The sequence below is a fragment of the Aotus nancymaae genome, unplaced genomic scaffold, assembly GCF_030222135.1.
Source record: "Aotus nancymaae isolate 86718 unplaced genomic scaffold, 86718_ANA_hifiasm-v0.15.2.pri h1tg000115l, whole genome shotgun sequence".
NCBI classification, from domain to species: domain Eukaryota; kingdom Metazoa; phylum Chordata; class Mammalia; order Primates; family Aotidae; genus Aotus; species Aotus nancymaae.
This window is the reverse complement of record NW_026988530.1, coordinates 5,577,920-5,605,734: the sequence shown is the minus strand read 5'-3', so window position 1 is coordinate 5,605,734 and position 27,815 is coordinate 5,577,920. Positions and strand designations below refer to the sequence as shown.

The 27,815-nt window shown below is 37.6% G+C and overlaps 1 protein-coding gene across 2 annotated transcripts in view; it reads left to right on the top strand.

Annotated features, from left to right (window-relative positions):
- GALNT7 (polypeptide N-acetylgalactosaminyltransferase 7) overlaps window positions 1-26,900 on the top strand; it is a 153,568-nt gene extending 126,668 nt beyond the window's left edge. For both annotated transcript variants that reach the window (XM_012454671.3, XM_012454672.3), the window contains exons 7-12: window positions 2,271-2,388; window positions 4,238-4,360; window positions 17,148-17,366; window positions 20,831-20,929; window positions 21,517-21,645; window positions 24,521-26,900. In XM_012454671.3, the coding sequence (XP_012310094.1) occupies window positions 2,271-2,388; window positions 4,238-4,360; window positions 17,148-17,366; window positions 20,831-20,929; window positions 21,517-21,645; window positions 24,521-24,658 (826 nt within the window). In that variant the 3' untranslated portion in view covers window positions 24,659-26,900. The remainder of the gene's footprint in view (window positions 1-2,270; window positions 2,389-4,237; window positions 4,361-17,147; window positions 17,367-20,830; window positions 20,930-21,516; window positions 21,646-24,520) is intronic.
- Window positions 26,901-27,815: the final 915 nt, after the last annotated feature.

Below are 27,815 nucleotides of genomic sequence, written 5' to 3'. Positions count from 1 at the left end.
GGAAGTTATCTGTTAATTAACTCACTGGTTTCCATGTTAAGATGCATTTTCAAGTATATACTGAGATGAATGGGAATATATTTAAAGATAAAAAAAGATACAGGTATAATGGAATAATCTAAAATGACAGTTAAATAAATGTGACATGAAAATATCACCTAAAACATAATGGTGTTGTTACTGAGTTAGGCAGCATACTTTAAGAAGAAAAGTCATGAGAGAACAACTTTCTCCTGATGCTTTTTTCTTTCAGTATTGAAAATATTTCTTGATTCATTATTTATCCATTCAACAAACATTTATTGAGTGCTTACTGTATGCCACGCACTATTTTCTGGGGATAAATTTTTAAAGATATGTTTCTTCATTGAACTTAAAATAGAGTGTCAGACAGAAATTAAAACAGTTAACTACATAAATAACACTAAAATTAGCCTGGTGTCGTGGCATGTGCCTGTAGTCCCAGCAATTAGGGAGGCTGAGGCAGATGGATTGCTTGAGCCCAGAAGTTCAAGGCTGCCATGCACTATGGTTGCGCCACTGTACTGCAGCCTGGGCAACAGAGTGAGACCCTTTCTCATAGACAAACAAACTCTGGAACAGCAGCTGTGATAAGTAGTATGAAGAAAAATCACAGAGTACATGAGTTTATGGAAAGATGAACCTAATCCAGCCTGGGAGATCAGGAATAGGCCTAATGACACAGTGTCATTTAGGCCAAGACCTGAAGAATGAGGGCCCAACCCTGCGGAAAAGGAGGGGAAACATTTCAGGATCATGAATAATATGAGTGAAGGCCTTGAGACAGCAAGGAGGATGGCACGTTCCAGGTGGGAGCAGAGCAGTGAAGGACTCATGGGAAGAGAGAGCATGGTGAGACCAGAGAGCTGGGAGAGGCTGGTATCATGCAACTGCATGTGGAGGAGTCTGCTCTGGCTGCTGTGTGATTAGACTAGGGTAGGGGCAGAATAGAATAAAGGACACAGCTCGGGAGATACTGCAAAGTCCAAGTAGTGTTGGCTTGGTGTAGGCTGGTGGCAGTGAAGTTGGAAATAAGTCAGCAGATTCAAGATGTATTTTCAAGGCTGAGTGCCGTGGCTCACACCTATAATCCTAGCACTTAGGGAGGCATAGGCAGGTGGATCTTTTGAGCCCAGGAGTTCTAGACCAGTCTGAGCAATATGGCAAAACCCTGTCTCTACAAAATAAAAAAAAAACGTAGCCAGATGTGTTGGTGTGCGCCTATAGTCTCAGCTACTCAGGAGGCTGAGGTGAGAGGACTGCTTGAGCCTAGAAGGTTGAGACTGCAGTGAGCCATGATCATGCCACTGCACTCCAGGTTGGGCAATAGAGTGACACTATGTCTCAAAATATATATATATATATTTTTTCAAGGTAGAATCAATGGAACCTTGAAATGGGTTTCATTGAACCTATTTGAATAGATTAATAGGTATGATGTTGAAGAAGTTACCCTAATAATATTGAGTGCCCTAAAATTTAAGAATCATGATGCATTAGTAATTAGTTGTTCAGGAGAGAGGGTCAGGGAACAAGAGAAATTCTGCTATCATTTCTTTCAATGGTGGGAGTGACTTGTCCCTAATAAGTTGCCAAATCTTTTTTCTCTTGGACCTAAAAAGTGTCCAATTTAAGATCCATTCAAGCCCCACAGATCCACAGATCACCCTTTTGCATTCCTACCTCCTGGCACAGTAAATATCTATGTCTAATTCTCTTGTGTCATTTCTGTGCTACATTTGCAAACTCTGAATGAACTGTGGTTGTTGTACGATGATTCACACCCTTATTTGGCGAGCCCCTGAGCTATAAAATTTAAAAATGACAGACTGCTTCCATGGTGTATGGTTTTGTTCATCCAAGAATGACTCATAAATCAATGCAGGAGCAGTTAGCAGACCACGGCTGTGTGGCTCAGTGTTTTTAAGAGTGAAAGAGAAAATTCTATTTTAACTAAGACTTAATTTTTAAATCGACAAAGGAACCAAAGCGCCCTCTAATGGTGAAATGAAACAATGCTCTATTTTATAATGAACTATAGTTTCAGTTAGAAACTGTGGTAAATTTTTTGGGGAATTATGAGCAGATATTTTTCTTTTTTTGTAAAGGCTTTATAATTTCTTAATGTTTGCCCATCAGTTTTGTCTCTTCTATGTATTTTATGCTGTATTCTACAAGGCTTCTTGCCTGTTGGTGAAGGGATATTGGGGTTTGTCTGTTATGGTTATTGCAGTGTTTCTTTTTCTTAGGTCCCCAGCCATGGCTGGGGGATTATTTGCCATTGAACGAGAGTTCTTCTTTGAACTGGGTCTCTATGATCCAGGACTCCAGATTTGGGGTGGTGAAAACTTTGAGATCTCATACAAGGTAACAGTATTTTAAACAGATGGAATTTTCCAAGTAGTTACTAACTTCTGTGGCTTTCAGATAAAGCTGATTTCCTGTGGGGAAAAAAAATAAAACAATTATATAATGCAGTTCTCCAAATTATAAAGAATGACTTAACGAAAATGGATGCCTTTGGGGAAAAAATAAAACGCAAGCTCCAAACTTACCATGTATTTACAGGACTGAGCTCAAAATTGTGACCAGCAAGCTTTAGAAATGAAAATATCTACCCCCCACACCCCAACTTTCTATATACTGGAGCTTTTTATTATAGGAACCCCTAGAAGAATCTGCATGCATTAGGGCCAAGTTGACCACCCACTGACATAGTCACCCTTTATCACTGTAGGACATGATGATTCAAGACAGAAACAGAGCCCCACAATGACTGCATCCTCAGGCTGACTTTGGAGCTGTCTTCCTGCAGCACCTCCCCTGTTGTTGAGGCAGTCTTGGAGCAATACTTCCTTCCATGCCCTAGCCTCCATCTCAACCCCTATTCCAACCCTCATTTTCCAAAAGAGAGAGAAAACTATATCACAGTTTGAGTTAAACAGGTATTCATTACCTCTTGTCTTAAATGTCCTGTGCTTAGCACTGTGAGAGATAGAAGAGGAGTAAATCAATCCTTTCAAGGGACTCGATAAGAAGATATTACAATTATACTTAAATTCATAATACAATAAGAAGGCAGAATGGCAGTCAGTTGGTGTGATTAAGAAACAGCGTTGGCCGGGCGCGGTGGCTCAAGCCTGTAATCCCAGCACTTTGGGAGGCCGAGGCGGGTGGATCACGAGGTCAAGAGATCGAGACCATCCTGGTCAACATGGTGAAACCCCGTCTCTACTAATACAAAAAATTAGCTGGGCATGGTGGCGCGTGCCTGTAATCCCAGCTACTCAGGAGGCTGAGGCAGGAGAATTGCCTGAACCCGGGAGGCGGAGGTTGCGGTGAGCCGAGATCGCGCCATTGCACTCCAGCCTGGGTAACGAGCGAAACTCCGTCTCAAAAAAAAAAAAAAAAAAAAAAAAAAAAAAAAAGAAACAGCGTCATGCTAGATGTAGAATTTGAAGCAGACCTAGAAAGATGGGTATAATGTTAATAAGCAGAGATAAGGGATGGGAGGGGGACTTCTAAGCAAGTAGCATGAGGAAAAGTACAAAGAAGGGAACACAAGGAATTTATTCAGAAAACAGTAAGCAGCACACTTTGGCAGAATCAGGCAACATGAATAAGAAAGACATCTAAGAAGATAAAATGGGAAGGTATGTTATGACCATATTGAAGAGAGCCTTTAAAGCTGAGTTAAGAGATTTTTATTTAAGTTGATAAGCAGTGGAGAACAATCAAGGATATTAAGCAAGGGAGTAACATGACCCAAAGCCGCTCTTCAGCTATAATAATCTCTTGCTATAAATAAGGATAGTTGAGTAGAGAGAAGGTGAAGGTGAAGAAGCCAGTTAGGAGGTTATTATAATAATCACCCAAGTAGGAAATATATTAGCAATGGAAATGATGAATGAGTTAGGAATAAAGAATCTGCATGACTTTGCAAGGTTATGTTGGGAGAAAGTTGCTAGGGGCTATGAGTATACAGGAAGAGGCCCCTTAGTAGCAGTTTATTATTCATACTATATTCCCTATTGCCTTCTTTGTTGTTATATGAGTTTTTAAAAAGCAAATTATTTTAGTATTTGTTTAGCTTAGGAATTCTTTGTGGACACTGTATATAATTTAGACTTTAGATTTACATTTACAAGATAAATTGTCAGTTGTAGTTTATGTTTGTATTTGAAACAACTTTCACAATGTGTTTTTTTCTTCATAGATATGGCAGTGTGGTGGCAAATTATTATTTGTCCCTTGCTCTCGTGTTGGACATATCTACCGTCTTGAGGGCTGGCAAGGAAATCCTCCACCCATTTATGTTGGGTCTTCTCCAACTCTGAAGGTGACTTTTTTGGGTAAAAGGAGAGGATAGGGAACTATCATTTTTATACCACATGCTATAGTAGTTACTGAACAATTGTCAGCTTATTGAATGGGGTAAATCTCTTCATCAGTCATGTTGATTCTCATGTTTACTTAGGTGGACTTATTCATGAAATACCTTATTGTTCTTTAAGATTATTCAGCTGAGGCAGGAGGATTCCTTGAGCCCAGGAGTTCAAGGCTGCAGTGAGCTATGATTGCACCAGTACACTCCAGCCTGGATGACAGAACGAGACCCCATCTCTTGAAAAAAAACAAGATTGTACCCTATTTTTTTAATTGACAAGTAAATATATATTTATCATATACATTACAATGTTTTGATATACATATACGTTGTGGGATGGCTAAGTCTAGCTATTTAGACATGTATTACATTATGTACTTGTTTTTCTGGTGAGAACATTTAAAATCTGTTCTCAGCAATTTTCATATATGTAATATATTATTAATTGTAGTAGTCACCATGTTGTATAGTAGATTTCTTGAAATTATTCTTCCTAACAGAAATTTGTGTCCTTTGACCAAAATCAGCCTACTCCCCCCAACCTTCACCATTTTACTCTGTTTACTTGTTTACACTCCACATGTAAGTAATATCGTACAGTGTTTGTCTTTCTGTGCCTGGCATATTTCACTTAACATAATATTCTCCATGTTGTTGCAAACGACAGGATTTTCTTATTTTTTAAGGGTGTATAGTATCAATACCATCGTGTATGTATACCATCTTTTCTTTACTCATTCATCTGTTGATGGACACTTAGCTTGATTCCATATCTTGGCTATCGTGAATATTGCTGCAGCGAACACAGAAGTGTAGATACCTCTTCAATATACAGATTTTATGTCTTTGGATATATACCTAGTAATGAGATTGCTAGATCATATGATAGTTCTATTTTTAATATTTTGAGGAACTTCTGTACTGTTTTTCCATAGTAGCTGCACCATTTTGCATTCCCGCCGACAGGTGGGAGGTGGTATCTTATGGTTTTAATTTGCATTTCTCTGATAATTAATAATGTTGAGCATTTCTTCATGTACCTGTTGGCTATTTGTATGTCTTTTTTTTTTTTTTTTTTGGAAATGTCTATTCAGGTTCTTTGCCCAATTTATTTAGGTTGTTTCCTTACTATTGAGTTCCTTATATGTTATGGATATTAGCCCCTTGCCAGATATATGGTATACAGATGTAGTGTCCCATTCCATTGATTGTCTCTTTACTTTGTTGTTTCCTTTGCTTATAGAAACTGTTTAGTTTGATATAATTCCATTTGTCTATTTTTATTTTCGTTGCCTGTTCTTTTGGGGTTGTTAGATCCAAAAAAATCTTCACCCAGACAAATGTCATGGAATTTTTCTATTTTCTTCTAGAAGTTTTACAGTTTTAGATCTTCATGTAAGTCCTTAATCCATTTTGAGTTGATTTTTATATATGGTGTGAGATGAAGGTCTAGTTTCATTCTTTTTGCATATGGATATCTAGTTTTCCAAGCAACATTTATTGAAGAGACTGTTCTTGCCCTAATGTGTTCTTGGCATCTACCTTGAAAATCAATTGGCAATAAATATGTGGATAATTTCTGGGCTCTCTGTTCTGTTCTTTTGGTCTATGTGTCTGTTTCTATGTGAGTACAATACTGTTTTGATTACTATAGCTTTGTAGCAGGTTTTGAAATTGGGTAGTGTGATGCCTCCAGTTTTGTTCTTTTTTCTCAAGATTGCTTTAGCTATTCAGGGTTTTTTTGTGGATCCATATGAATTTTAGGTTTGATTTTTTTTTATTATTATTTCTGGGGAAAATGTCCTTGAAATTTAGATAGGGATTATATTTAATCTGTAGATTGCCTTTATAATATGGATATTTTAACAATATTAGTTCTTTCAATCCATGATCACAGGGTATTGTTCCATTTATTTTGTGTATTATTCAATTTATTTTATCAATTTATAGTTTTCAGCATGTAGATTTTTCACCTCCTATTTTATTGTTTTGCTTAACTATTATAAATGGGATTGTTTTCATAGTTTGTTTTATAGATAGATCACTGTTAACATATAGAAATGCTACTGATTTTTGTATGTTGATTTTCCTACAACTTTATTAGGTTTGTTTATTAGTTCTAACAGCTTTTTGTTAGAGTCTTCAGGGTTTTGCATATATAAGATCATGTCATCTACAGAGACAATTTAACTACTCCTCTTCTGATTTGGATGTCTTTTCTTTCTTTCTCTTATCTAATTGCTCTGGCTAAAACTTCCAGTAGGATGTTAAATAGAAGTGGGGAGAGTGAGCATCCTTGTCTTGTTCTTAATTGTAGAGGAAGAGCTTTCAACTTTTCATCATTGAGTATAATGTTAGCTATGGAGTTGCTGTATATAGCCTTTATTGTGTTGAAGTACAATCCTCATGTACTTAATTTGTTGAAGCTTTTTAAATTGAATTTTGTCGAATGCCTTTTTCACATCTATTGAGATGATTATATGGTTTTTGTCCTTCATTCTGTTAACGTGGAGTATCACATTTACTGATTTTTGTATGTTGAATCATCCTTGCATCCCAGGGATAAATCCTACTTGATCATTATAAATGATCTTTTAACGTACTGTCGAATTCAGTTTGCAAAGGTTTCGTTGAGAATTTTTACATCTGTGTTCATCAGGGATATTGGCTTTTAATTTCCTTTTCGTATAGTGCCTTTGTCTGCTTTTGTACCAGAGTAATGCTGCCCTCATAAAATGAGTTTGGTTGTTTTTCCTCCTCTTCTGTTTTTTGAAAGAGTTTGAAAAGGATTGGTATTAGTTCTTCTTTGAATGTTTGGTAATATTCAATAGTAAAGCCATGAGGTGCTAGACTTTTCTTTAATGTGAAACTTTTTATTACTAATTCAATGTCCTTACTCATTATTGTTCTGTTTAGGTTTTCTATTTCTTCAAGATTTAGTCTTGATAAGTTGTATGTGTCTAGAAAATTTATCTATTTCTTCTAGGTTATCCAAGTGGTTGGCATGTAATTATCCATAGTAGTCTCTTATAATCCTCTGTGCTACCAATTGTATTTTCCTCTTTCATTGCTGATTTCATTTATTTGGTCTTCTCTTTTTCTTAGTCTAGCTAAAGGTTTGCTGATTTTGTTTATCTTTTCAAAAATCAACTCTTAGTTTCATTGGTCTCTTCTATTTTTTTTCTAGTCTTATTTCATTTATTTCTGCTCAGATCTTTATCTCTTTCCTTCCTTCTAACTTTGAACTTAGTTTATTCTTTCTATAATTCCTTGAGGTATGACATCAAGTTGTTTGTTTGGAGTCTTTCTGCTTTTTCAATGTAGGCATTTATTGCTATAAACTTCCCTCTTAGAACTGCTTTTACTGTATTTCATAATTTATAGCAGATTGTGTTTCCATTTTTGTTTGTCGCAAGGTAGTTTTAAATTTTCCTTTTAATTTCTCCTTTGACCCATTGGTTGTTTAGGAGCATGTTGTTTAACATTTGTGAATTTTTCACATTTCCTTCTGTTGTTGATTTCTAGTTTCATACCATTGTGGTTAGAAAAGATACTTGCTCTGATTTCAGTTCTCTTAAATTTTTTTAACCCTTCATTTGTGGCCTAACATATGATCTATTCTAGAGAATGTTCCATGTGCGTTTGAGAAATATGTGTATTTTGCCACCATTGGATGGAATGTTTTGTGTATGTACTTTAGGTTCATTTCATCTAAGGTAGTTCAAATCTGCATTTTCTTATTGATTTTCTGTCTCTTTGATCTGTCCATTGTTGAAAGTGGTGTAGTGAAGTCCCATACTATTATAGTATCACAGTCTGTCTCTCTCTTCAGATGTATTAATATTTACTTTATATATTTAGGTGTTTCAGTATTGGGTGTATATATATTTATAATCGTTATATCTTCTTGATAAATTTATCCCTTTAACATTACATAATGATCTTCTTTTTCTTATTTTAAAGCTTTTGACTTAAAGTTTATTTTATCTGATATAAGCATAGCTCCTCCTGCTTTCTTGGTTTTCATTTGCATGGAATGTTTTTCCATCCCTTCACTTTCAATCTGTTTTTGTGTGTGTATCCTTAAGGATGAAGTGAATCTATGGCAGGCAACATATAGTTGAGGTTTTTTCTGTATCCATTCAGCTACTTTATATCTTTTGATTAGAGAATTCAGTCTATTTACATTTAAGGTAATTATTGATAGGTAAGAACTTATTACTGCCATTTTGTTAACTGTTTCAGTGTTGTTGCTTCCTCTCTTCCTCTCTTGCCTTCCTTTGTGACTAGGTGATTTTTCTCTAATGGCATGCTTTGACTCCTTACTTTTTATTTTTTTAATATCTGTGATAGGATTTTGCTTTGTGGTTATCATGAACCTTACATGAAAGATTGTACATTTATAACAGGCTATTTGAAGTTGATATCTACTTAACTTTAATTACATAGAAAAACTCTATACTTTTATGCTACATCCTACCTATTACATTTTCAATGTGACAATTTACATCTTTTTATATAGTGTATCACTTAATGAATTGTTGTAGCTATTACTTTTTATTAGTTTTCTCTTTTAACATTCATACTAAAGTATAAGTGATTTATATGCCACCATTACAGTATTAGAGTATTCTGAATTTGTGTACTTATTTTTACCAGTGAGTTTTATGCTGTCATATGTTTTAACGTTGCTGGTTGTTATTCTTTACTTTCTATTCAAAGAACTCCTGTTAGCACTTTTTATAGCACAGATTTTGTGGTGATGAACTACTTCAGCTTTTGTTTATCTGGGAGTCTTTATGTCTTCTTCATTTTGAATGGCAGCTTTGCTGTGTACATTATTCTTGGTTGGCAATTTCTTTCCTTTAGCACTTTGAATATATCATCCTACTCTCCCTGGGCCTATAAGGTTTCTGCTGAGAAGTCTGCTGCTAGCCTTCCTGGAACTCCCTTATATGTTATTTGCTCCTTTTCTCTTACTGCTTTTAGGATTGCCTCTTTGTCTTTGATTTTGTACAGTTTGATTATGATATATCTTAGTATAGTCTTGTTTGGATTGAATCTTGTTAAGAGACCTTTGACCTTCCTATGATTAAATATTTGTATCTTTCCCCAGATTTGGAAAGTTTTCTGCTATTATTTTTTTCTTAGACTACTCTCATGTTCTTACTATAATTTTTTACGTGAGCTTTCTACCCTTTGTCTTTCTCTTCTCTTTATTGAATTCCTTTGACTTAAATATTTGCTCTTTTGGTGCTGTTCCATAAATTCTGTAAGCTTTCTTTATTCCTTTTTATTCTTTTTATTCTCTGCTGACTATATATTTTCAACTAAGCTGTCTTCAAGTTCACAGATTCATTCTTCTAATCAGTTCTGCTATTAATGCTATTACATTTTTTATTTCATTCATGGTAGTTTTCAGCTCCAGCATTTGTTTGCTTGTTTATTTTAACAATTTCCCTCTCTTTTGTAAATTTCTCATTCTGGTTTTTTATTGGTTTTCTGATTTTACTGAATTGTTTCTCTGTGTTTGGTTGAAGTTCACTGAGATTCTGTAAAACAATTATTTTGAATTATTTGTCCAGGTCTGCTACTGGGAAATTATTGTCATCTTTTAGTGGTATTATGTCCTCTCCATTTTTCATGTTCTTGTTGCCTTACATTGATGCCTGTGCATTTTGTGGATCAGTTACCAATTGCAGACTTTACAGGCCGGTTTCAATGTGGAAAGATTTTCCTCTGTGGGGGAAGGAGGGTGCAAGGGTACTTGCTGGGTGGAGTGTAGCAATTCTGGGACTACTGAGAATACCAGCTATGTATTCCCTGTATAGGTCTGCCCACTGAAGTCAGTGTTGGCAAAGATTTCAATGCCCCTCAGTGGCTAATGCTGTAGATATCTACAGTGGCAGTGAGGCATGTTGAGGTCTTTGGGTATGGCTGCCAAGGACATCCTTATTTTTCTCTCATTGCAGAGGTTAAATGCCCTGTGGCACTGGTTCTGAGTCATGGGCTCACTTGCAGTGGCAGTGGCATTGGCACTTGTAGAGTGGCTATGGAAGGACTGAAGCACGAGCATGAATGGAGAGACTATGGCTTCAGGATCTGGGGCAGTTTAAAAACCCCAGGGCCTAGTGCACAGACATTTCACTACTGTATTGATAACAGAATGTGAGGTACCAGATGCTTGTGAGACAGCTGAGGTAGCCAAGAATGGGAGCACAGATGTGCTCAGAGTTAATGCAGCTCTGCGGACAGAGTAGTGCTTAGCTCTCTATGGCAGCTGGGCTGTTGCTTGGGACATGGGTACCCCTGCTGCCAATGTTGATAGCAGTATGTGAGGCCCAGATGCTTGTGAAGTAGCTCTTAGAGCCAAGAAAGGGAGAAGAAGCATGCATAGAGTTAGAGCAGCTTCTGAGTTGGGGTGAGTTCTAGCTCTCTACTGCAGCTGATCCAGGGCCTGGAGCTGGGGCATGCACAGTAAAGGTGTGGTTCTGGGGCCTGGAGCATGAACTAGCTCACTATAGCAATGGTTCCAGTGTCAGAGGTGGGCCCAGTCCAGCTGCAGAGCCTGGGGCTGCAGTGTGGGCACTAGCAGAGCAGCTATGGCTTCAGGATCAGGGCTCACTGGAGCATGGGAGAATTGGCAGAGCTTTCCTCAAAGTAATTCAAGAGTAGCTGCTTCTTGGATGGTAGTGAGTGTGCAGATGCATCTTCCTTTCTGGGGTTCCCCAGCAAAAGGGCTGTTGTTTACTTCAGTGGCAAGTGACGCCAGTGTCCTCTACAAAGCAGGCCTCTGGAAACTATGGTAGTTCATGCCACATGGCCGATACCAATAGCATCTGCCTTCTTTTTTTCCTAGCTACCCCTTGTGCCTCAGGTATGCACCACCTCACCAGTGATCCTGTCCTATGTAGATATTCTTCATTTCTCTTGCTCCATTTTGTTGCTACAGATTATTTAATGGACACTGGAGCTCTCTCTGGGCTATTTGGGTTTGTGAGTAACTGTCTGTATTTGATTTTTTAGTTGTGGGGGAATAAAGGCTGGTGTCTCCTACATTGCCATCTTGGTAACCTCACCTCCCATTATATCCCATTCTGATTAAGATTCCTATATTAAATGTTCTCCGTGAATACATTTCAAATAAACTCAAAAAAGTCTGACACTGTGTAGAGAAATAGTTGAAGGGAAAATACTAGCTTCTGTTATTCACACATGAGTAAAATATGGTTTGGTTTTTAAAAATTTAGATAATCATGTTAGGAGTTTGCATAGTAAGCAAAATCAAATTTTTGAACAAAGCTTACAAAAGATTAATATCTCTTGTCCCACAAAGATTGAAAAGTTAAGGTGAATATCCTTTGTCCTTTTATATTCTGCCTCCAAATTCTCCATCTCACTCACATAAAATAGAGGAAAATTCCACTGATTCTTTTCATTGTGACATCCAAATTGTTCTGCTGTAATAACCATTTTGCTATTATTATTTAATAAGAATCTTAACTCCTATGCCATAAATATAGAACTAGGATTGATATCTATATTTTACCAAAACTCATGAACCAGCAGAAAAACAAAACATTGGTTTTTAAAACATTTTAGAAATGTTTTTAGAAATTTTTTTAAATAAATAAAATATATTGAACTTAAATTGAATAGGACTGTTTTAGTGGGGTGAGCATCATCTCAGGCTTCTTTCCCAGTCATACATTTATTAGAAAATGAATCCTAGTTCTGGTTCCTTCTATTGATTCTCACCATTCCATGCAGTGTAAGGTTCGTAAAATGAGATACATCATAGTCACCATATTCCAAAAGAATCCTCTAGCTGGGGAGGACAGATTTAGAAGTAGTGTGGTGGTGAATGATGATCTGGTGATTATCCAGCCATGTTGGGGTCTCTCAGTTCTTTGACATTTCATCACAGACTACTGACACTCGGGGCTGGCATTTATTTCTGAAACAAACCAAGGACGCTTCATACAGAAATCCAGAAGTCCCACTGCTTGGAGGATGAAGACCTCTATCTCCCTGGCAAAACAACTTTGAAGTTTATTTGGTTTGGCTGCTTTCACAAATTCTAAGAGCCATGCAAGTCTGAGGCTCCTCATTTTCTGCAATGCTTAATCAAGTCAGGTTTATTGTTGGCTTTAGACACAACTTGGGACAGTTCACAACAGGGCAACAAGTAATAAGCAGACAGCTGGGCTTTCAGAACCAAAACATCCTTCTTATTGGCTAAATGAAGCCCCAGCTACAACAGGGAATGAGATTTAAATGTGTATGATAAAACAAAATTAGCACCAAATTAACACCAGGCATGATTGACATTGCAGGAAACTCCCTTTGGAGTCGGACTCACAATCACGAAGAATTGATGAAAAGCCAAATTGACTCAAAAAAGTCTATCGGAAAGAAAAAGGAAAAGAGCTGAGGTAGATAGATACGTATCCACTCTAAAAATTAGCATATATACCATACAAACTACCCAATAAGTGTGAATGTAGCATACACTTAGTGAATACCTGGCATGTGCCAGGTGCTTTCTTTTCTCCAGTTTTGACAGCATCTCCTTGAGCCATCAGCCGACGGCCAGGTCTGTTTCTCCACCTCATTTGTCTCCTCTGAGCCTCAGACCTTCTGGAATTATCCTCTGTTGTCCTTTAGGTCTTTCACTCAACAGAGTCAAAACTGACCTTTAACTTTTCCTCAAAAGTTATTCCTTCCACCGTGTTCTCTATTTGCCCATGAATGAAACTTAGGGAGCATGTAAGGTTGTTCCCTGCCCCTCGCCCTTACCAAGCCCTGGTGATTCGGCCTCACACATAGCTCTTCAGTCCATCCCTTTCTATGCTCGGTGCAGTTCCTCAAATCTCTCCCATGAATAATAAGTGCCCTCCCACTTGGCTCTTTGCCATCATGTTCAACCCACTTCAGCCCACCCTTCACTCACCACCGGTGTCATTCACCTGAAAATTAAATTTGATGTCACTAACCTGCTTAAAACTTTTTCATAGTTGTTATCTCAAGGGTAAAATTCAAAGTTATTTTAAAGAGCTAACATTTATTAAGTGCTTACAATGTACCAGACATAAATCTAAATGCTCTATATAGATAAACTTCTTAATTTTCACAGCACACTATGAGGTAAGGACTATATCCTCAACTAATTTTTTTTGAGGCAGAGTTTCACTGCCTCAAAATTAGTTTCACTAATTTTTTTTTGTATTTTTTTGAGGCAGAGCCTGTTGCCGAGACTGGAGTGCAATGACGCACTCTCAGCTCACTGTAGCCTCTGCTACCAGATTCAAGTGATTCTCTTGCCTCAGCCTCCCAAGTAGCTGGGATTATAGGTGTGCACCACCACCCCTGGCTAATTTTTGTATTTTTAGTAGAGACAGAGTTTCACCATGTTGGTCAGGCTGGTCTCAAACTCCGCCTGCCTCAGCCTCCCAAAGTGCTGGGATTACAGGTGTGAGCCTATATCCTTATCTTAAAATGAAGAAACTGAAGCAAGTTTTCTCTCAGTGAATACTGCATTCCAGTTTTTGTAAACTATTTGCCAGACTACAATACGCCATAATTTATCCTACTGCATTTGCTTTTCTCTTTGCCCTTAATACCATTCCCACCTAATTAACCGCTCCTTCGAGATGGGGCAACACAGTGCCACTCTGGCCCTGTCCATCCCAGACAACTAATTGCTCCTTCCTTTTATTGCTCTAATCTTACGCATGTATACATAACTCTTGAGGTTTGTTCATGTCTAGAGTACATGTACTGTATCTAATTTCATATAGATTTGCAAGGATTCAGAATGTTGAGTCATGTATTAGTCTGTTCTCACACTGCCATTAAGATATACCTGAGACTGGGTAATTTATAAAGAAAAGAGGTTTAATTGGCTGACAGTTCTGCAGGCTGTACAGGAAGCTTAGCAGCTTCTGCTTCTGGAGAGTCCTCAGGAAGCTTCCAATTATAGTGGGCAAATTGGGAACAAGGCATCTGACATGGTGGGAGCAGGAGCAAGAGAGAGAAGCGGGAAGGTGCTACACCCTTTTCACCAACCGGATATCACGAGAACTTAAAATCACAAAGACAGTCTGGGCGTGGGGGTGGGGGGTGGGCTGGTGCTAAATCATTCATGAAGGATCCACCCCCGTGAACCAGTCACTTTACACCAAGCCCCACCTCCAACATTGGGGATTATAATTAGTCATGAGTTTTGGGTAGGGACACAGATCTAACCCCATAACAAGTGATAATATCATATGTTCTTTGATCACATACTGCTTATAGATGCCTTTTTTTGAGACAGAGTCTAGCACTGTAGTGCCGTGTAGACTCAGTTTGTAGTGCAGTGGCGCGATCTTGGCTCACTGCAATCTCCACCTCCTGGGTTCAAGCGATTCTCCTGCCTCAGCCTCCCGAGTAGCTGGGATTACAGGTGGGTGCCACCATGCCCAGCTAATATTTTTGTATTTTTAGTAGAGATGGGGTTTCACCATGTTGGCAAGGATGGTCTCGATCTCCTGAACTCATGATCCACCTGCCTTGGCCTCCCAAAGTGCTGGGATTGCAAGCGTGAGCCACCCTGCCCGGCCTCTAGCAGCCTTTTTTAAACCCATGGGCTTTTGTGACAACAATGCATTTAGGGGCATGTTCCTTTGATAGTTATCTTGTTGCCTAGAAAACATTTAATCTGAATGCTAGATCTGAAACATTTACTATTTCTGCTCTGGATGGGTCAGCAACTATGGATGACAGGCTGAATCCAATCCTTTTTAGTGAATAAAGTTGTATTAGAGCATAGCCGCATTCATTTGTTTGTGTATTATCTGTGATTACTGTCTCACTAAAATAGCAGAGTTGAATAGTTGCCACAGGAAACTATATAGCCCAAAAAACCCAAGATACTTACTATCTGACCCTTTGTAGAGAATATTTGCTGATGCATGATGTAGAAGATGAGGGATTGTTGTTTTAGTTCATTTAGTGTTGCTACAACAGAACACCTGAGGCTGGGTAATTTATCAAGAAAAGAGGTTTATTTGGTTCAAGATTCTAGTGGTTGGAAAATTCAAGCTTGGGCAGCTACATCTGTTGAGGGCCTTATGCTGCTTCAACACATGATGGTAAACAGAAGGGGATGCACATGTACTACAAGATCACATGGCAAGAAAGAAAGCAAGAGAGAGACCAAGGAAGCCAGACTCTTTAACAGACTACTTTTGTGGGAACGAATCCATTCCTGGGAGAGCAAGAACTCACCCCCTCACCTCCACAGGAGGCCTTTAATGTATTAACAACCCAAACACCTCCCAGTAGGCCCTGCCTCCCAGCACTGCCACATTGGGCATCAAATTTCAACATGAGTTTTGGCAGACAAGCCACATGCAAATCACAGCAAGTGTATACCAATTTGGTCACATATATTCAGCAAGCATTCATTCATCAATTAAAGCCTTAAAAGCTAGATATTTGTCAGTTATCACAGTGTCAACATATTTTATTGCTCTGTAGCTGCTTTTCCTTAAAGTGAACCAACTAGGGTCGGGTGCAGTGGCTCATGCCTGTGATATCAGCACTTTGGGAGGCTGAGGCAGGGGGATTGCTTGAGGTCAAGAATTCAAGACCAGCCTGGCCAACATGGTGAAACTCTACCCCTACTAAAAATACAGAAATTAGCTAGGTGTAGTGGCAGGCACTTGTAATACCAGCTACTGGAGAGGCTGAGGCAGGAGAATCCCTTGAACCCAGGAGGCGGAGATTGCAGTGAGCTGAGATTGCGCCACTACACTCCATCCTGGGTGACAGAGTGAGAGACTCCATCTCAAAAAAAAAAAATTTTTTTTTAATTAAAAAAAAGTGAGCCAACTGGGGAAAATACCCAGTTCATTTGAGGTTATAGTAAAATGGTTCTATTATAATGATAACAGGATCAATAAAATCACCTGCAAAAGTGTGTTTTATTGAACAGAGCTTTTGTTTTTCATGATGGTTTTTGAAATGAGATTTTTTTTCCCCTATACTTATCAGTAGAATGGTTCTATTAAAAAGAGATTATAGGCCAGGCACAGTGGCTCACTCTTGTAATTCCAATACTTTGGGAGGCTGAAGTGGGAGGATCTCTTGAGGCCAGGAGTTTGAGACCAGCCTGGGCAACAAAATAAGACTTTGTCTCTACAAAAAAAAAAAAAAAAATTAGCCAGGTATGGTGACATGCACCTGTAATCCTAGCTACTCAGGAAGTTGAGGTGGGAGGATCCCAGGAAGTTGAGGCTTACAGTGAGGCAAGATTGCACCACTGCACCCTAGTCTGAATGACAGAGCAAGACCCATCTCAAAAAAAAAAGAAAAAAAACAAAAAAAAACAGAAAGAAAAGAAGTTATTCTAGGAGTAGAAATACCAGTGTCCAGCCAGGCTCTCATAAACTCTCTGTGATCCAATTTCTTCTTCTGTTAGCAGAGTAGAATACATTATCTTAGCATATATGATCTTCCAGCTCAGGGATATCAGGTTGTGTATAACACTTTTTGCTTAAATATACATGACATTTTAATCCTTGGCAGATGACATATTAGAATCATTAACTTACTTGCATTTGTTGTTTGATTAAAGGTTAGGTCCTATTGAAATGAATTTGTTATGTGTAAGCCATATTTCATGTGTCTAATATAGGCTGTTTATGATATGACCTTTGTCTTTTTATAATGACATTTATTTTCTTTTTTACAGAATTATGTTAGAGTTGTGGAGGTTTGGTGGGATGAATATAAAGACTACTTCTATGCTAGTCGTCCTGAATCCCAGGCATTACCATATGGGGATATATCGGAGCTGAAAAAATTTCGAGAAGATCACAACTGCAAAAGTTTTAAGTGGTTCATGGAAGAAATAGCTTATGATATCACCTCACACTACCCTTTGCCACCCAAAAATGTTGACTGGGGAGAAGTAAGTACCAGCCGATAGTCACATCTCAAAGTGTGTGCATTTGTAGACTAAGTTTGGGAGAAGGCAGAGGCAGGTGGAACTATGTGAGTAAGAGAAAAGTATTGTTGGGGGAAAGTTTGGGTAAAAACTGTCTGATAGCATCTGCCACCTTTCCACTCCACAGCTGCAGCTTGCCAGACCAGCTTGCCACCATGCTGTCTCCTGCCAGCATTTTGCTCTAGCTCCTGGCACCTCCATGCCCTTTACTCCAACTCCCTTCCTTAACTAACTTCACTTTATCGTACTGCTCTCAGCTTAGAGATCACCAATACTGAAAAGCCTTTCTTATTTTTCCCCACTTCATCAAAAAGATGCACATCTATGCTCTTTCCAAGGGTTCTCACAACACCCAAATTTGCCCCTCTCCCAGCCAGTCTGAATGCTTCAGGACCTTGATCACCATTGTGTCCAGGTGGACTGATGCAGGGACCCATATATAATAGGCACTCCAACAATGCTTTTCAAATGAATTAAAAATAATTAAAATCAAACAAAAGCATTTTGAAAATCAGACATTGTCATTTCTTTGTTTATTCAAACTTGTCTTCAGACTCACTTCTCATTGCACCCCTCAGCCCTGCTGTATGCCTTATGCTGCTGCCCCACAGGCACACTAAACCTGCCATGAACATTCAAGTCTACATCCTTCTGCTCAATTACGTTCAGCAAATATTGGTTGAGAGCCTACTATGTGCCAGTCACTCTTCTAGACAGAAAATAAGACAAGCAGAGTCCTTTTTCTCAGGGAACTAGCATGCTACCTGGGGATAGAGACCAAAAAAGAGAAAGCAAAAATGATAATGACAGATGGTGATAAATGACAATGACACCTAATACTGTCAAGAGGACTTAAGGACAGGGTGAGGAAAGCATCTCTGAGGAGGCGACATTTGCCCTTAGATCTGAATGGTAAAGAGTCAGCCAATCAGACAGCCAGAGAGTAGAGATGAAGGGAGGCAGACCAATTGCATAAACATAATTTTTCTGGAGGCAGATCCCTGATGGGTTGGTGTGTAAAGGATAAGGGCCAGGATGACACTGAGGTTGTTTTTTTATTTGAGTAGCTGATAATATTTTTCATTTGGGCTGCTGAGCCTGGGGAGATAGTAGGGGAGTGAATGGAGGGGGCAAGTCTTCTGTTGGTGTTCTGGACTTGCAAAGTACCTGCCAAATATTCAGGTAGAGCTGTTAAGGCCTACTGATAATAGATCGTAGGTTGTATGATGCCCCAATCCAGGAGAGGCCACTCTGGAGATGCGCATTTGGGTCCATCAGCAGGTAGGTTATTTCATGGGACTGAATGAGGTCACCAAGAGAGAAAATACAGATAGAGAAGAGGAGAGAAGACCCATCCCTCAGAAGTGCCTGCACTTAGAGTTCAGGAATAGAAGGAGAAACCAACAGAGGACACTCACGCTGCTCTCTCTGTATTTATTGCTTTAATACCTTTTTTCCCTATACTTTAATTTACCTGTCCTATTACAGCAACTTATGTTTAACTCCCAACTAGACCATAAGCCCTTCAACACACAGATCTCTTTCTGAGGGCCCAGACGAGTGCATCCAACTGCCTGCTTGACGTTGGCACTTGAGTGTCCAACAGGCACTTCAAACTCAACCAGCTATAATTGAACTTCCTATCTCCTCCCCCTACCCATCTCTACCGATTTCTCACACCAAACACTTGAGTCTTCCACGAATCCTGTCTTTGTCTCGCACTTCATATCTAGTTCCAGAATCTGATTCCTTCTTGCCTGGTCTAAGCCACCATCATCTCTCACTGACATTAACTTGTTGGCTCTCCTACAGCCTATTTCAAATACAGCAGTCGGAGTGATTGTTTTAAAATGAAGTCAAGTCATGTCCCTCTGCAAGAAAATATGCACCTTCACCTCAGAGTGATGACAGAGTCCTTTCTGGTGGTCTCCAAGATCCACAACATCTGTTCCTATTCCTCTCTGGCCTCACCTGCCACTGCTCTCCCCACTCCACTCCAGCCCCATGTCCTTACTGGTCCTTGGACTCCCTCCAGGCATGCGCCTGCCTGTGCTCTTTTCCTCTACCTGGAATGCTTCGCTGCAGACAGCAGCGTGCGTGGCCAGCTCTCACACCTCCTTCAAGTCTGCTGACCTGCCACTTCTCAGTGAGGTCCACCTTGTTACTTCCCAACACCCTAGCTCCCACTCTAACTTCCTCTTCTTTCTTTTTTTTCCCCATACTTATCATCTTTTGCAATAGCAGAAAAATTGTCTGCTATGTTTTTTAACTTATATTCTGTCTTTTTTTCCTTATGTTCCCAGAGTGAATGTAGGCAGGGGCCCACATTCACTGCAGCATGCCCATTACTGGGGCAGCAGTCTTTATTTTGTTCACTAGTGTTTCAGATCCTACAGCACGCCTGGCACACGTCAGATACTCAGTATTTGATGATTGAATAAATGCATGAATGAATGGATAGAATTTTCTGTCCTCCTTTTACTATCTCACTCCCAAATATATCTTCAGTTTAACCTCTCTCCATTCTGACAGGTGCACTTTATACTTCATTTCTCGGCATTTCCTTAACATTCCAAGGTAAACCCCTACCTGTTGTAAAGGTGTCTCTTGGGGCAGTCTTTGGAGCTCCTCCACGCAGCATAGCAGCTCTTCCTCTGCAAATTCATACCTCCATCTTGACTGGCCGCTACCCCTCCGTCTCTCTACAGGCGGTGAGGACCATGACTTGCTCCTCTCCATATCCTCAAAAGCTTTTATCATCAGAGGCGCACAGTCAGTATTTGCTGGCTGAATGCAAGAATAAAACATTTTATCCAAATACTAAAGTGATTTATAATTCAGAGAAATATACAGTATTTCCAAAAATAGTTATTTTCATAGAAATTATACATTCCAAAGATGGAAACCTGTGTTTGCTTTTCATCTACATTGTCTATAGAGAAAAGCCTCACTGCCTGGCCATGTGTCATGTGTGACCTTTGCACCCTAGGCCTTTGGAGACAGCTACCAGAAGTGCTGCACAGCCATTTGGGAGAGGTCCCTTACAAATCCAGTCTGTTCTAGATATCTAGGGCCAGTGTCTATTACCAGTGTGGTTAGGTAGCTTTTCTCTATTTGCTTCTCATTCACATGAAATACTGTGATTCTGAAATTGTATTTAATGGTATTTTTTTTTTCCTCTGTGGTATTTTAGGGAAATCTGTAGTTCTATGCTCTTAGAGAAAGAATCCATTCCAATGTTGACTTCAAGACCATAAATGATTTCCAAACTATGTAAAGACTGATAATACAGTAATACCCTGTCACTACGCATACCCAGATTTTCCCTGTGAACTTTAATATTTAATATGAAATATTAAGTTCTGATGCCAGAGTTTATCAAAAAGTAAACTGTTGCCTGCTTTTTGTTTCTTTGTTCATTTTTTCAGATCAGAGGCTTTGAAACTGCTTACTGCATTGATAGCATGGGAAAAACAAATGGAGGCTTTGTTGAGCTAGGACCCTGCCACAGAATGGGAGGGAATCAGGTAAATCACCTTCCTTTTGTGTTTAAATTATTCTGCATTGAGGGGCATCAAGAGTGATCAATAACATTATAATAACATTATGGTTTTTGCATAAGCAGTTACAATCAAGAATTAATGTCTAATGTAAGAGATTAAAATATATTCCTGAGAGTATATATTTGTCACTAACATAACTATGGAAGCCTAGCTCCCTAATTATTTTTTTACAAGTATTATTCACTAATCCTCATCTTTTTGCCAATAGAGTGTTATTGCCAATAATATATATTCACTAATATATTTTCTTATGTGGGTATATGTTTGTTTTTTCATTTTCTCACATTGTTGGTAATTAACAAATATGTGTTAGTGACCCATTTGGTATCTTAGAGACTAAAGAACTTAATGATTTCAGTGTTAATAAGGATATTCACTAACATCAAAATAAATATAATTTGTGGACTTACAGTTCTAAACACAGAAAAATTACAGAAAAATAAGCTAGCCATTCAATTTAATTATAATTATGAGTTAAGTTTCATTCTTTTCAAATATACATCAGCAGGGAAGGTGCCTCTGTTACTTATTTCTCTCTTTTTCTTTTACAGCTTTTCAGAATCAATGAAGCAAATCAACTCATGCAGTATGACCAGTGTTTGACAAAGGGGGCTGATGGATCAAAAGTTATGATTACACACTGTAATCTAAATGAATTTAAGGAATGGCAGTACTTCAAGGTATTCTGCATTTTAACTTCTGAAATAATGTTATATGCTATTTCATTTTCAATAACATCTAGCATGTGGAATTTAGATGAATAAATCTTCAAGCCTACATTCAAATTTGCTAGCATTTTCCTCTCATTTAGTCACTCGTATAGGTTTTCCTGAGCACTGGATGACTCATTGTTCTATAATGAGGCATCACTTTTGTTCTTTCATACAATATTGTCACGGAATGAGGCCACGGTGATGTCTATGAAGAGCACTGCTAATTTTAGTAATACAAGAAAGTCAGTGTTCTGTGAGGCAGTCATCATCATTGCTCTCATCAGAATCTGATTTTTGAAATCTAAATGAATCATTCATTAAAGTAAAATATATTTATACTATTAAAAATTTGGCTAATATTTCGTATTGTCCAGCAGGTGGAGATAGAGACAAACAAAACTTGAAATCTAGGCTTTCATTCCGTCTTTATCATTGTTGTGTGCTAAATGCAGCGGGATAAATGTAGCAAGTTGCTTGCTTTAATGGTCAAATTTAGTTATTCACGTGACACTGCTGGGGCAGTTTTGTGTTTCAGCTGTGAGTATTTAAAGCTCTGTGGCAAGTTGAGGATTACAGCGTATTAATAGATTTATGTATAGTTTTCAAAGTCTAGATTTGGCTAACATAAATCAATTTATTATGAAACAAAAAGTAGGAAAAGCTGCCTCACACTAAAGAATCTGTCAACCCTGCATTTTATTTATTCACTCAGTATTTGTTATCACATCCCATCTGTCATGCAAGCAAGCACTTGTTATCTATGTAATAAGGATATGATCTACCTTAACATTCCCTGTTATTGTCATTATGGATAATTTCCATGAAGTGATAAGCATGTATCAATTGATGATTTTTTTTCTTATAACAAGTTAGGAAGGAGAAGAGTAGCATAAACCTTAAAGAGTGGAGCATGTTTTCACACACAAAAAATGAAATATAATAGCAATAAATGGTGGGGGTCAGTGAGAACAATATTAGCAAAATAGTAAAAGGAGGCTAACAGACCAGCAACTATATCAAGAAGTAATTGACCAAAAAATGGCACGCAACATGTTTTAGGTATTTTAAAGGACATAGCACTGAATATACATTTGTGTATTAGATATTACTAGTCACTTGAGAACCAATGATGTGTTAGACTGTAGGGGAATTCAAAAATATAGCTAAAGTGCACTATCATATAATGGTAGAGAAGAAAGAAATGCAAAAATAGAGATAAGCAAAATGCCATAGGATAGAAAAGAGTGATTCATGGGAGGAATTACTACTGAGGAGTTTCATAGAGGAAATATCATTGCACAAGTCCTGAGTGTAAAAAGGCTTTCCATAGAAAGTAAATAAGAAGACTGGATGAGCAAAGACGTGGCATGAAAATGTGTAGAAAATTCTAGGAATTGCATATCATTTGGTATCTCTAAATTGTACTTCAGAGGATAGAGCACCGACCTTCATTTTTTACGTTTTGGAGGGGGATTGACCTTATTTGAGGAAGGTAGTGATGGGAAACAATGGCTACTTTTAGGAAAATAATTCTGGAAATGTGAGGTATGGACTGTTCTCAAACTTTCTGACCTCTGGATTCCCTTTCCACTCTTAAAAGTTATTGAGCCCCCCACCCCCAAATTGCTTTTGTTTATGTAGGTTATCCTAGCAATATTTCCAGAATTGGAAATTGTCTGAAAAATTTGTAACGTTTTTATAATTAATTCATCTGAAACTAACAATATCCCCATTAAACATTAATATAAATGACGTTTTTAATGAAAAATAACTATGTTTACCCACAAAAAATAATGAGAAGAATGGAATTCTATATTTTTGCAAATCCCTTTAATATCTGATTTAATAGAAGAAGACAGCTGGATTCTTATACTCCTTCTTCATTTGGTCTGATCTGATACATTGCTTTAGTTCAAGTATATGACGAAAACCCAGACTCACACAAGCATAGAGTTGGAAAAGAGAGGAAGTAATTTAATAGCCTTTCAGATAATTGTGACTATTTTTTGATTGTACACCACAACTTAATAAGTGGTAGTTTCTTAAAAGTTACTTGCATTGTAGACTGGTATCCTTGAGCATTGTACCTCACTATGTGGAAGTACTTGATACGTACTTCCCACTGCATCTCATAAATTTTGTTTTAAGTATACTCAGGGGTCAAGATTGAATAAAATTAATGTTTTACTGCTTCATCAGTGACATCTTTAAGTGAAACTGGCATTTACTTTTTACTGAGTGTGTGGCAGTGAACAGTGAGACTACAGGTACTAGCATAGTTTGATTCAGGCTAAGGCACCATCAGTTTTACTTGCCATCGCTTTTGCACCATCGGTATAAATGTCAATAAAGTAAAAAGGCAGTAGAGCCTTTGTATTATTATGAAAATAGTTTTGGCCTTACAGACCCAATCCTGGATAGTCTGAACATATGGTGAGGGCCAAACCAGGGCATCTGCAGTGGCAATGGGAATATATACCAGAGACATTGCACATATCCATCCTTAGTGTCTGGTATAATGTGAATGAAAGAGGGAAAGTGCAGTATTTCCTAATGACTGGAAAGCTGGAATTGTCATTACCCAGGATAGAAACAGTAGACATAGATATGGGGAGCAGATAATGAATTAGGTTTGTATACACTGAATGTCAGATACCAGCAGTATATTGTGACTTAACAATGAAAGATCTTAGGACTTAGAAAACTGACAATCAAGAGAAATCCGAAGTCTGAGGTGTGGTTGATAAGCTTATCCATTTGCTTAAACTATCTCCTAATGACTTCTGATGTCAGTGATATCAAGAGTCCAAATTTGAAACTTTTTTCTTACTATGTTTTCCAGAACCTGCACAGATTTACTCATATTCCTTCAGGAAAGTGCTTAGATCGCTCAGAGGTCCTGCATCAAGTATTCATCTCCAATTGTGACTCCAGTAAAACGACTCAAAAATGGGAAATGAATAACATCCATAGTGTTTAGAGAAAATAAAAGAAACCAATAACCTACCTACTGACAAGTAAATTTATACAGGACTGAAAACCGCCTGAAACCTGCTGCAACTATTGTTATTAACTCTGTACAGCTCCAAACCTGGAACCTCCTGATCAGTTTCAAGGACATTGATAAACTGTGATTTTACAATAACATTATCATCTGCAGTTACTGTTTACAAGACTGCTTTTACCTTAAACTTTGTAGATGTTTACATCTTTTTGTTTTGTTTTAAGATGATGTTGGTAATTTGTGCCTTTAGCTCTGTTTTATTAAACAGAGTTAAAGCACATTGTCTTCTTTGGGATTACACTCAGGGGTCTGAAAGGCAGTTTGATTTTTATTTTTCACACACTTGAAAAAGGTTGGAGTAGCCAGACTTTCATATATAACTTGGTGATTATCAACCTGTTGTGTCTTTATTTAATTTTACATCCTTTTGAAGCACTGCCACAGGTTATTAGCCAAGGTGGCCTTCCTTCACAGTCATGCTGCTTTTTTGAAAGGTGAATTTCAACACATTTAGTGCCTCTTTCATTTCTCAGTATATATTTCAAGAGCTTGTGATGAAATTTATAGGATGGTAATGATGGACTTGTCACCTGTACGGGGAATACTTTTACTACTCAGAAATGAATTTATGTGCTGCCATTTGCCATAAGGTTAGATATTGTATGGCTTGAAAAAGAAATGACAATATGGAACATCCCAAGGCTTTCCCATAGGGTTGGAAGTTGTGTGGCATTTGCTCCCTTACCTACTGGCATTCCCAGTGCCCTCTGTCCATACCTACTTCTAGAATTGCAAAGGAGTCTTCCAACTAGAGAAAAATTGTCTGCCAACATTTGGGATTTATCGTCTCTAATACCTGTCACTATAGAAAACTATTACCAGTTTTATTGTTACCCCCCGAAAGAGAGGGTAACAAAATCAACAAAACACCACTATAAACATGTCAAAGGTTCATTCTGACTGAGGTAAGACCTTCCAAGCCCTTGTTAGATTAGGCCTTATAAAACTTGTGTGCATTATAACCTAAGTTGTGCAACCTGTGAAGCCAATAGTGAATTGATGTTTCATTTATATTTTCATCCAAATGACATTATCTGCATGTTTTTTAAATTTAAAAACAAAGGAGTATTTAAAAACACAGTTAATTAACAAATGTGAACGACTTTCTGTTAGATTGGGTGTTCCCTAGTGTTTCTTAATTTCTTTTTAGGAAGTGTATTTTTTTTAGTATTTTTCCAGTAAACAGAAGATTTGTTTGGATTTAAACATTTACTAAGACAGTACCTATTAGGAAAACGAAATATTCCAAATGGTCAATTCGATTTTAATTTCTCAAAAGATACTGTTACTGCTCAAAAGATTAAAATGCCTACACTGAGTGCTAAAAAAAAAACTATGATGAGGTGAGCTGAATGGCAAGTAAGTTTAAAGCATTTTTGATCCTATAATCATGAAATCATTACAATGAAAGGAATTCACAAACTACTGCCAGAAGTTTGTTTTTTAATTTAAGAGGAAAATGTAACCTATGAATTTGTTTGTTCCAAGCGTGACTCTTAAATTTGGAGAGTCAAAGTTAAACATCCTCAACAGAGTTTTATTTAACATTTTGAATTGTCAGTTTGTATTTTGCTACTGATCTGTGATCAACTATTTTAACTTTCATCTTTAGGGATGTTTAACATTTATAATTGCAAAATAAATCAACTATAAAAAAAAAGAAACTAAGAAAGAATTGATACTTTAATTACTTGCGTGTTTGCAAATAGGCTCCATTTTCCATGTTGAGTAGATTATAAACTTATTAACTATGCATAGGCCTAAGAAAGGTGGCAATGAACTGTGCATGTAAATTTTAAATGGGTATTTTGTGCAATTCATTAAAAGAAAATACTCTATGAATATGATTCTATATATTGAAATCAGAAACCTTACCAAACAAAAACATCAGAAGCTGCTGCCATAATGACTATTTTCTACTGTAGGCTGCTTTGGAAATAATTCCCATATCCTTGCTTTGTAAGTTGATAATATCACTATGCATTTCTACACATTTTATAAATTTGATTTATGCAGATTTTGATACACTGTATGTTTCTGTAGAAATTGTATAAATATTCAAAATTTTATTAGGGTAAATTTGAGAAACTTATGTATATCTTAATTCTGGGTTGCTTGTTTTTTAGGTGAAAAAAATAAAATATTGTATTTTAATTCATGGGTTTTTTTGGTACTTGTAATCATTTCAAATCTAAACACTGCACATTTGAAAGAATTACTTGATTTTACTATTTACAAGACACACTTAATAGCTAAAATATTATAGACCACAGTTATTAGTTGAGTATCTGCTTGAATGTTGCTTAGCATTCTGTTATACATGCTTAGAAACCTCAGAGCTTACATATCTGTTGGAAGGAAACAAAGGTTTATTTTTACCTATTTGCCTATGTATACCAATTTCTTAAGTTTACACTTTTTTAATTATAAAAAATAACCCCAGCAACATATATCTTTCTTGGCAGTATAATGCTACTATAGAATTGTCTATTAGAAGCAAACATGTCTTTAAATCAAATTTTTTTACAACCTAACAGATCAAGTAAGTAGAGAAAAGTAGAAAAGGGAAGCCTACCATGGTGAAATTAGAAATAGTCCACAGAACGCTGTGGTACAAAACACATCTCAAGAGAAGATATGGCTGCTAACACATTCAAGTAAGTGGCTGTGTTGATTTGGGACACTTTTTCTCAACTGACCTGTCTATTGTCATATGTCCCAATTCTTAGCTGCTGTAGAGGTGGGCTAAGAAATTTGAAAAAGTGACATAGCACCAGACTGGAGTAAAGGAGAGTCCCTTATTTCTTAAGTCTCTCATAGGGATCTTAGAATATATTTCATTTCTGGACATAAAGTAATTGGGGGAAAAATTCATATATAAGTCAATGGAAAACATGACAAGTACCTCACCAGAGAGCCAGATACCATGTGAAAATTATTCCACGTGAGAGCACTTTTTAAAAAGGGTTGAGCATTAGGAAACTTTTTACTGGCAGCAAACTGTTGAAAGGAAATAGACAAAAATCTGAGGATGGTTTTGGGGGACTACTGTCCATGGAATTAGAGATTAAAG